The following is a 12,582-nucleotide window of genomic DNA, read 5'->3' as shown; positions in this document are numbered from 1 at the left end:
GTGATATTTTTAAGTATCCATTGGGCTTCGTGGAAATTTTTCTTTGTGACGACAGTTCAACAAATAACAAATTTTACGATTGGCTCCGACACTTACATTTTTTATTGATGCTATAATTTTAGTTTACAGTCGTATTATGTTTTTGAAGTGATTTTTAAAAAATGTATATATTTATACAGTTATACATACGTTTGTATTTTTGTATTTATTGTATTTATTTTAGTTGTTGAAAATTATTGTATATATAGTTAGGTATGGTTTATAACTTATGATGAATATTTTGTACTATAAAACATACATAAAAAATCTAATTGGAATATTTTCTCCGTAAATAAATAATTATTATTAGGTATTAAAATTGAATTTAAATACAGACAATTTGTAGTACCTACATATTTAAATTTTAAATATTGGCAATAAATGTATCAACCAAAGTTACTTAAATAGTTCTATAGCAGTATCAAATATATTAATTATATGCACGTGTTCCATGAATAGGTAAAAAAAAATACTTTAACGAAGAATTATTGATAAATAGAAATAAAGCTTTCTAGAATATCCAAGGTCATTCGTCGTAGACGTCGCCTATAATTTTAGTGCATTATTTACTTCAATTGCCTATTTATCTTAAGCGGGTGAAAGATATTTCAAGTGCAATGACTTTCTAATGAGCAGTTTTAATTCCAAGAAGAAGTTATCACTGGCTTGACAATCCATTGGCTCACGTTGTGTGAGCTCCATAGGTAAATATTGCATAAGTATTTCTTTTCTCAATCAACACTACACACCCGTTGAGGTGGTTAATTATATTTTTAGTTATTTACTAGGTTTATTATTGATGAAGCCGTAGTAGGTATAATACGAGTAGTAGAAAATCATAAACATGTAATTTCTAATACGATATCACAACATTCTAAAACGCCTCCCCCTAATTTGATTGTCTTATGTAGTGAATCACGTATATGTGTAGTGCTTACATTGAACACATAGGTATTATGTTCTGTAATATCATAAAACTGTAAAAACATAACAATCATACCATACAAAGCATATTTTACAGACGATACCTACCTAGGTATAATATTATATACATAATATACCTATCTAATATACGTATAGATACTCCATAATTCGTAATAGATAATTATTATACGGGATTTATCATATAAAAATAAACTTAAACAACATGAGCAAAAACATGTATCCGATGTAAGTATAATCTACAATTATAATATTCTGTACAATTATATTTGTATAGTAATTGAAATAAATAGTATTTTTTGAACAACGCCAGATTATTCAGCAAAATCAAATACCGCCTTAAATATTGTAAAGGCTATTATAATGTACCTAAATGAAAAACAATTTATCCCCACACATATATAATGTTATTATAATACAAGTACTAACTTGGCGGGACTAAAAGATCATCAATGCATAAATCAATAAATTATAAATGTAATCCATCTGTTTTTATGTAACCTACTAACATTTTTTCTCGTTTTACATAAATCTCAAATGTTTTAAGCGAATGTTTAGTAATTACTTACAGCAATTAATCCTGACTGGTTTGAATGTCTTTTAGAATGGGTAAATCCTGGATTATGAGCTTGAGTCAAGATTAACGATATTATTAATAACCTGCAAAAGAATAATGTAACAATTAATAAAAAATAACAAAAGCAATCTATTTTGAAATAACTAAAATAACTATAAAAAAAATATAATATAATATATCATATAGGCTATTAAAAGCTAATGCGTAGTTAGGGTACAAATAAATCGTAGTGTACCTTATATTAAAAAAAACAAAAATTGTTATTACCTACTCAAGTACATAAAATATAAATAAATATATTTTCTTTGAAAAATATTACCAAAATATTTAAGAGTGCGCATCTACATTATAATAGTTATTACATTATTTCATTAAAAAAATATATGTCGTACTCTTTACGCATTGGGAATCTTAATAAAAAAAAAAAACCTTTAAGTTGTACTTAATCGACAATGAAATTCATAAACCACGGTGTTTATTTCATGTAGGTACGCATATTTGTATATCAATGTTAGAGACATGCGTGAGTTCAAGACATTCAAAAATGTTGGCACTTCAATTTGTCTATAACATTTACTATTTTTACACAAAATTATAATAAATTATATAATTTGTTTTGACACTTTATCATAATACAAGAACGCATCTAATCAAGATATATATATTGAATATAACGGGCATGGAAAAATAAAAAAAGTGGAAGTATAATAGATAGAATAATAAAGACCGTCAAAACGCCCACTGTTTCCGACACTATATATGCTGAAAATATTACAATTGTCGATTCACACGCGAAGTAAACATTTTTGATTTGTACGATTTATATTTTATTTTGGCCACTGGCATTTCGAGAAAAAAAGATATGAAGGCGTCCGTCTTATGCCCCGACGCCCACATGCTATCCTTCCCCGGGTTCCAAGCGTATCTTTTAGATATATTTTCAACTGCTACTTGTCCAGTTATTAACAACCTAGTCCTGTCAAACATTGCATATAGTCGGAACCTGAACAATATTTATTATCCAAGACATTAGTAACATTCAGATTTAAATTATATTATTTTATTTATAGGCAATAACATTATTTCAAAGCTAGAAAACTCATAACACTGTATGTGGATAGTGGATAAGCTATAACTTACAAATTGTAATCATAGATTAACCAATAATTCCGTATTGGTTTAAGATAAAATGATAGTTTTTTTTAATACCATTTACAATTTTGATTATAGTAAAAGAGTGATATCATATAATGAACTATAATAAAATAATATTAATCGACAAAATTGTCTAAAAAGTTAAAACACGATATGTTACGTCCGATGACCCCTTAGAACACTCTAGGGCTCCACGGTCCACAGTTTGGGAACCACTATTGAACAGCACAATAAAGTCCTTCTCAACTTAAAAATATATTTTTTTAAAACATTCAACTAATTGAAATCGTATACGTTCATAATTTAATTCAAAATTTTAGTTTAAGCTAGTCGTCTAGACAGTATAAAAAACTAATTCTCCATAATATAGCATATCGGCTACAGTTTAATATTGAATATTAATGTTACGAATGTATTGTTAATGCATTTCATATTTTGAACGAAGTTAGTTAAATATGTATTATAGGTATAATATTGTATATGAGTACCTACTTATTAGTAGAAAAAAGAATAATAATCTTTCACAATAGTTTTGAGACATATATAATATATTGTGGTAGTTTATGCAAATTAAGAACTGTTCGTGTATGTATACAGACCAGTGTATTTAAAAGTATACACGCAAGTTATAGAACTACACATAATATATTGATACACTTCTTTTGAATATATATCTTCTCATACTTCACTTATATAGGTTACGTGCGTAATAAATAATAATTACTATAACGTCTGCTTAATCTGTGTTAAAAGTAATAAACGATGTAATAATAAATAAAGGTTAAAATAATAACTTGTTACACTAAAATTACAAATATTATAACAAACGCGTGAGACATATAACTAAATATTATAATCTTAAGCTTATGTTTACAGAAATCAGTATACCTATGTATTACGTATATTGTTATATTATAAACTATATACTATAGAAAGTAAAAAATCAAACGTATTAAATTTGGTACACCCATCTATCCCGTGTGAACCATATCATTATCTGAGGTCGATAAGTGGCGCTTGGACTGCAATTTGACTAACTATAATATTAGATCAAATAACAACACAGTGTCAGCCGCTAAGTTACGATTGGAATTTCAAGTAATATAGAATCATATGCATACTCGTGTATATAGGTATCTATTATATATATATTACTATTAATCAAAGTCGTGATGATAAATAATAAGTGTCTTACAACCTATATAAAAGATCTACATATTATTATTATATTTGACTTAATTTCCCTGACAAGTTTTATTTTAAATAGTTACCTACATTAGTGTTATATTATTACTTCTAAACTATAAAGAATGTACTGCAGTCTGCTGGTAGGTACCAACTAAAGTTTAATAGGAATATACATTTTTTATTTGCTGGCAACAGCCAACAAAGAGTAATCAATAATAATAATCCAATTTCAATAAAATACACCTGCCTATAGTTAAATAGATTAACCAGTGTTCAATATTGAATTTAACACAACTTTCTAATGTAAATCTATAATTTTATCATTTTGTAAGTACGACTAAGTTAAAACAACACTTACGATACACATTAAACGGTTAAACAATATCCGGTTTATACAACACGTTAGGATAATCGAATGCCACCAAATTACTCAATATGTATAAAGACGTATATGGGTATAGACTATAGATTATGTAAGCTATACATAATAATATATTGTGTGCATTACATATTTATTCTGTCTAAAATTAGAATTTCGTCGTAAGCCCTTGGCTCAAGAACCCTTTGAAAGATATATTGAATTAAGTTTTGAATATTATGTAAATATAGATAGTGAGTGACACTAATCTCTATATACTTATTATTTTTATATGGTCGACTATGTACTCAGAATAACTTATACCAGCATGGTAACATATTATTATATTGAAAATTGTGCGAACACTCTTATTAGTATCATAATATATTCTTATTATACAACTTTACATACAATATGGATAAGATGCGAAATCATTTATATTATGTGATCAGAGAAGTGTGGCTGGCAAATTTACCATATACAATAATTAGATGATTATAATATGATAATAATATAATATATGGTAAATATTTTATTTTTCTCATTCGCTTTATTTTACGTTTTAATAATCAAATTAATTAATTTTTTTTATAAATATTATATATGTATAAAAATAAAACTTTTTTTAATCTATAATAACAATATTCTATACTTTTATGCAGAGTTGCATAAAAAATGTATTTATTTAATGGTTAACTAGAATTTAATAGCCCATTCGTAGGCCACAAAATCATGTTTAAGAGACCATTAGGTCACTATTGATTCGTTAAATGTTTAGCGATCGTTAATGCAACCAGGAATTAATATTTTATTTTATTCTCAGTAAAGTTTAGTGCAATTTTCAATCTAAATTAAAAAAGTAATATCTTAAATGTTTAAATTAATATTATACCAATTTCTCATTCAAAAAATTATATACTTTAGTTTAAAAGGGAAACTTTTTATTTCGTTTTTTATATTGTATAAACAATATAGGTATCTCTAGTACCTCTCTACTAATAATAATATTATGATATTAATCTTTCAGATTTCAATTTTCTAATATTAATTATTTGCCATGGATGGTTGCTTCTTTTTTACGTATTATATTTTAAAATTACTAAAACAATATTGATCAAATAAAAAAAACCTATAAGCATCTATAATAGGTATAGTCTATCGTGTAAAATACTCAAACCAAATGCTTAATATTATGGTTTTAAAAAATAAAGTAAACGTGATGTTATCAATTGAATGCTGTTATATATAGGTATACATTATAAAACTATAAATTCTGTCTACGTCCTTTACATTTTTTAAGACCTATAAAATAATTCTCACTAAAATCCTTACGGGCAAATATAAATATTTAAAGAAGTTCTTTAAAACTAGACGTTTAAAATGTCGTAACTTGATACAAACGCATTAAATATATTCTCTAGTACTACACTATTTTAGATTTTAAGAGGCAATGTGTATAGTAATTATCTAATACTTTGTTGTTTTCTATATCACGTAAAGATCTACATGGAAACATCAATGAAAACGTGACGAGTGCCAATATTACACAACATCGATGTTATACTTCGCACATCAACAATAAGTAATTATTACAACATAAAATCTTAAAACACATATATTTTGACCTACCTAACGCAGTATAAACATAAATTCGATAAAATACTGATTTAAGATTGCGAGTAAAACACATGCCTGTATATTATTTTATTGGAAATTATAGAGTGATCTCTGATCAGAAAGAAGTTTTCAAAATTGAGTAATTAGAAATGCAGCGAAGAACTTTATTAACTACATATTATTATATAAGCTTGATGGATTTTATAAATATTTATGCTTAAAATTAAATCGACATTACCAGGTTAAAAAAAAAGTAATATAATAATTTAATTCACTATCCATTTTTTTTACTACCTAGTGTATCTTGCAAAATGTTGTTTACAAAAAAAAAAAAAAAACAAAACTTTATACGTTCTTTAATTTTTTTAATCACGTGAACACTGGATTTTGTAAAAATCCTAAAACCTAACAGTCTGATATCACCTATTATATTACCACAGGTGGTTTTGTTTGATTAACACTGAAATTTAATGCAATTAAGAATCCAGACGTGCCCACTCTGGTACCAACATTTTGAAAACTGTTGTAGGTATAAGGTATAAACAGTAAAAATACATCCATTATTGACCCTTAGTTAATAAACATTACATCTCGTTACGGCTACGGCTACGGGTCAGAAACATGTCAACAAACACTATGCACTAGTATGCAATGTTTATATTGAGTTAGATAGGTAATTGGCTATTATTATAATTTGATACATATCTAATGACGGACAAATTATTATAAGATCAATCTGTGAACACAAGTGTTTAAGTTGAACAAACGATTTCCTAATGAACCTATATTCAATTTTTTCGTTTACGAGAATTTAACTTTTGGAGTTATCCAATATTATTACCATAAATTATTTTAAAAATTAAGTAATTATTGTAACATAATATAATATATGTTTACGTGAAAATAAAAGTTATTATAATATACTATGCAGATTATAATGAATTAATGGAATATAAAGAACATAAGGTATATTATAATATAATTGACGTTGTCCAATACAAAAAAAAATGTTATGTCTATCTGAATAAATTATTTATGAAAACTATAAGAAGTAATGATATACTATGTAACGTGTAATTGCAAATTATTATATTTTGGACGAATAAAACAAAATATAAACACTATATACAGAATATAACACGAATAGCTGATATTCCTAACATGTTCGTATTTGTTAATGTCCCATAATTTATTCTAACTTTTAATCCTCGTAGGTACCTATTCACTATAGTTCTTTTAATAAAGCATATTTTAAATAGAAATTAAATAGATTAACCTTGAATCGATCTGATGAATAGGTTAGGCTATGATGAATACGTACAGGCATTTGGAGTCACATTTAACTTTATAAATTATCACGATATGACACCTTATATTAGGTCTGGTATATAGCTGGTACCGTATCTAATGGTTTTTTGAACACAGACATTTGCAAAACAATAAATTTATAATTTACGATTTAACCTCAATATCATATTATTTTTATATAACTATAGAATGAATGGGCATATCTACGGGTTAGCCAATCGTTTCAACATTAAAGGATAAATTGAAGGACATGCACGTGGACTTCAACTAACAGTGACAAGCGTCTTATGGTCATTCTGAACGTTCATATTCCCTCTACGATGTAAAGCTTTTTTTGCAATAATGCGTAGTTTCCCCTTGTTAAAATAATAATTCTATTATATAATATAAACCAATATATAACGCGTCTGATGGTGTTAGCGTGTCTACTGTATATTTACAGTGTCCAACAATGTTTTCTACAATACAATAGCGAACAGACCGAAATCTTCCTTCGTTAGCCGTCAGTCCGACAGACATGATTAAATCTCGTTACAAGTGTAATATATGGACATCGGAATGCGCTATGAAATGATTAGTAAAGGGAAATATATTAAATATATATATTTTTATTCCCATTTCTTTTTGTAAGTCTTTTGTTTTATATTGATTGCGATTTTCTACCTAATATAGACTCTAATTATATTATACTATATAGCGTAATATAAGTCTTAAACGCCAGTCATTATCGTTTTTCGCCAACACACAAATTCTAGAAAGCTCGAAATAGTGTTATTAGTTTACTGTAGGTAAAGATCTTTACTCGAGTACTACAAAGACAAATGTAAATGTAAAAGTAATTTTGTTTTTAGATTTATGAATTTTGAAAGACCCTTATTCTATTTTATGAACCCTTCAGTCCCTGTGTATACGAAAGTAATCATACACAAATTTATTCCGTTCCGAACAATAGAAACGTTAATAATAATATTCAATTGGACAAAATCTGTATTCGGGATTTCATCGAACAAACGAAAAAAAGATTTAACCTACACTAATCCGCGTTCCCTCCGACAAATCATTAATTATATATGCTCAAGTAGGATCATTATTTATTATACGTGCGTATAATATACATATATTATAAAACAACATTACATAAGTACAGTTGTCGAATTTATGAAATTGAAAAAAAAAATGGCTTCCGGTAACACTAAATGATGAAAATCGGTATGTCCCCGAATATATTCGAGAGTGCACATATTGCAGCAGGGATTTATTCATATTCCCTGTTATACAATAACACTAAACATAAACATAACTATAAATGCTTACGACTAAATAAAAAGTGTTTGCAAGGGTATGTTTTTTTTCATATTGTTTCTTATTATTACACAATAAGACAAAGAACCCAACAATACACTGACGACGTTCTGTTTGTTTAAATAATGAAAATGGGTGTGCAATAAATTCGAATTTAATTTCCACCAACATAAACCGCTGGGCGTGTTTTGCGGAAATCCGTTTGGGTGCTAAGCAGACGCACTAAATGTGTATACATTTGTGTGCACGAGTGTACGATGTACCTATACATATGACGTGCATTTGGGTCACTGTTTACCTACATCGCCGCTATACAGATAAATAACCGTTTTATATTTGTTTTTGTTTATTTTTTAATTCTAATTAACATACAGGACATTAGGACAAGGGACACCGATTAAAACGATATTGTTCAATATTTTTACCGAATTCCAGTTGACCGTGAAATTGCACTAGTTATATATTATTATATACTTTCACAGCATGTTTCAGCAGAATTCACTACATTAACTATATAACTATATATGCCGATATAATTTAAACATTTAACTATGGCGCAGCGCCAACAAATGTTCATATCGTGTATATAGGACATAGGTATACAAACATTGCTGACAATACGACCCTTTGAACGGTAAAACGTAGCTTTTTTTTCAATCAGTTTATTCGGTTTGTTATTGATTTTGTTTTTAATTGATTCTGACCGACATATCAATTAGTTTAAAAAAAAAATAAAAAATAATTTTAAAACAACCGTTATCCTTTATGTTTTTATTCGCTTATTTCCACAACCAGTATTATAATAATTATTATTAGCGAGCTATTTCGACCAAATTTGCAAAGTTTAATCATTGTAATTATGTTAAAAATAATTCACCAGAAACACGCAAATGGATTTATTTCCCGTTATTTTAGGACGATTTAATAACTCCGCAACGTTCAGAAAAGAAATTTTTCGATGCGGTGGCAACGTTTATTATTCATGTCTGTTTTAAACGTTTAAACAGGAGCCAACAAATCAAAGTATACCTAAATATTACTTTAGTCGTTAGGCTACATTAAATATTATAGGGAATATAAAACTATTTGTAACAAATTATGATGATCGTTTACGACCAATAATAATATGGTTCATTTAAAAAATTTAAATTCCCAAAATTATCGCAAAAAAAAGTACACGATGTAATAAATACACAAATGAGTGGTGATAATATTAACATTAAAAGGAAAAATTATTCAAAAGAAAAATGTTAAATAACAAAATTTACTATAGGTAACAGAAATGTTTGAATATTTTAATTTTTATATTATTACCTAGGTATTCATCAACAATCTATTATTATTTATTATAAATGATACCCATTGTGTTAATCTACTTACAATTTACTAATAAATTAATTTAAGTATTATAATCTTATCAAATATTTACAATATAATATCATATTTATTAAACGATGAAACCTAATTTAAAGGTGCAAAATAAAATATTAAATGAAAATAATATTTAAATTAATTCACTTGAACACAAAAAATAGACATTTTAAATTTGTTATTTATAATAATTGTAGAATGTAACTAATATAAAATTAAAGTCACCAATCTAAGAAGTTGATATTGACAGTTAAAATATTATTGTTCATATTTAGAAGGTACCAAATATTAGGTAGGTAATGAATGGAAAAATATAATATGTCAACTATCTTACTAACTATCCATTAACTAATTTAAAAAATTAAAAAACCAAAAAGAACTTTGAGAATGGTAAAAATAATATTAAAAAAAATATAAAAAAATAAGTATGAAAATATTAAGCTATTATATCATAATATATTGTAATATTATAACTTCCATTTTAATGAAAGACTTTATTTCACAAAATAATAGTTAAATTGTTCAATGTATATATAAAAAATGAAATTGAAATGTAATCCTTGAAAAGTTAAAACCACTCTATTATAATAAAATGAATTATAATATTATATAATATTGTGGGATATACTAGGATAGATTATAAATTATGATGGTTAAGCATATACGATAAAACTAATGAATTAGTAGAGACTAGATAGATATGCAGAAAAAGGGAAAAAAAACAGTATTTGTTTTTATAATTGTAACACTTTAAACAATTGAAAACCTTCAAGAATATATTATTAGGTACTTATTCTCTAGTAAGTATTCCTATATTACTATCTCGTATTGTATATTTTATACGTATCGCGTGAAAAAAACGTTTTGTACTTTTGTTGATGATAATTATTAACAATTTTTTCATCATCCGTGATATCGGAACAGAAAATAATAAACAAACCATAATTTAATCTCTCACAATATTATTGCATTTAGGTGATAATACAACTTACCAAAAGCACCAGCAGCATGTCGAAAGTAAATAAGCCATGTTTTCGTTTCGACGCAACTATAATAATAATAAATATCGTTCCATCAGCAGAGAGTTTCCGAAAAACGTAGCAAAAATAAAAATCAAAAATTAAAAAAACAAAACGAACCAAACTGCCCGCGAAATATCGAATTATAACGACGATTAATGTCGTCGAAGAAAACCACGATCGGATGAAGGCACGTGTCAATTCGCCGACATGACGGCGGTGATAAGGCCCGGCACGTGCAACGCCAAGACCAAAACTGAAACCGACCGCTCCACAAAATGTGTACATAGGCGGCCGCTCATCTTTTTTCGACTGTGTGCGAGTGTGTGTGCGTGTGTTTGGGTGTGTGTGTTTGTGTGTGTGTGTGTGTGTGTTTGGGTTTATCGCACAACCATGATATGTATATAAGCATGTGTGTGTGCGGTGTGCCCGCGTTTGATCGTGTGCAAGTTTGTATGCGTTTCGGTCTCTCGGACACGACGAAAAAAACTGACTGCAATTTATAGGTAGGTACTTATATAATAATATTATATCATTATATAATTTAAAATAGTTTATGACTATTTAGTTGAGAGTTGACGAGAGTATGCCTAATCGAAATTTAATTTTTTTGTACCCTTGCGGAAAAGCCGCGAAAAAAAAACAATATGCAACGATAGTTCACTGTAAGAGCACAACCGCGGTGTATAATATAATATATATTGCTTATAATAGGTAACAGTAAACCTAAGAACAGTTATTGTCGAGTTTTTACGATAAAAAACCAAAAACGTTGCAGGGGCGTCATTTCAGTTTTTTTTCTGGGTGTGCAAACTTTTAGGCAGGCCAATTTTGACATTTCACCAGGCCATTAAAAAAAATATATATTTATATATATATAAATGTAGGAAACCTATGAAAACCTATGTAAATATTCTTTCCTTCCCTTTTATAATTCTAATTGAAACTCATAACGACTAATGCAACTTTTAAATAGCTAGCAATTCAAAGAATTAAAAGCTTATAAGCAGTTAAAGCAACCAGCTAATGTCATTACTGTACATATACAAAAACTTAAAATATATATATTTTATATTACCTATATATGAAAACATGCATAAGTTAATTATGACGGCGCATTGGAGTATTAATGGCAGGCCAATTGTTAACATTTTTTAAGTTATTAAAAAAATAGTGGTGCCATTGCACACCCTGCCTCCCCCCCCCCCCCCAAATGATGACCCTGAAACGTTGTATCATTACAAGACAAAGCACAAACGCGTAATCATAGATATTATTAGCCATATAGAGTACCTACCTATAATAATTTTGCATACAACCTAACAACCTGCCAGCTACAGTGTATTGTACCTAAAGTATATTCGAGTAAAAATATTAAAATACGTTTTGAGAACTTATAATGATCTATACTTATCAATACTTAAAAGTTCTCAATCTTCAAATGTATTAGGGAAGTTATCCTATAAAAATTAAACCGAGTATAAGGTTAAAGTGATAAGAAAAATATAAATGATTTCGAGTATAACAAAGTTAAAATACAAACTTTTAAATAAATATTATTACTAAGTAATAAAGTAAAGTTAGCATGTCTGCTGTATTGGTATTTGTAGTGACATTACATGTAAACTCTCCAAGTTCTACTTAAGTTCTCTACCTGAAGGGTATATTATGTAAATTTTCCCGAGTCAATAACTTTGTTTATACAT

The 12,582-nt window shown here is 27.4% G+C and overlaps 1 protein-coding gene across 2 annotated transcripts in view; it reads right to left on the bottom strand.

Moving 5' to 3' along the window:
- Nucleotides 1–11,130, bottom strand: part of LOC100164541 (thrombospondin type-1 domain-containing protein 4) — a 67,146-nt gene extending 56,016 nt beyond the window's left edge. For both annotated transcript variants that reach the window (XM_016804714.2, XM_016804715.2), the window contains exons 1-2: nt 10,850–11,130; nt 1,551–1,641 (exon numbers count right to left, since the gene is read on the bottom strand). In XM_016804714.2, coding sequence (XP_016660203.1) covers nt 1,551–1,641; nt 10,850–10,887 — 129 coding nt within the window. In that variant the 5' untranslated portion in view covers nt 10,888–11,130. The remainder of the gene's footprint in view (nt 1–1,550; nt 1,642–10,849) is intronic.
- Between the last annotated feature and the right edge of the window lie 1,452 nt (nt 11,131–12,582).

Source organism: Acyrthosiphon pisum, chromosome A1 (genome assembly GCF_005508785.2).
Source record: "Acyrthosiphon pisum isolate AL4f chromosome A1, pea_aphid_22Mar2018_4r6ur, whole genome shotgun sequence".
In the NCBI taxonomy this organism is placed as follows: Eukaryota; Metazoa; Arthropoda; class Insecta; order Hemiptera; family Aphididae; genus Acyrthosiphon; species Acyrthosiphon pisum.
This window is presented reverse-complemented; position numbering and strand designations above follow the sequence as displayed.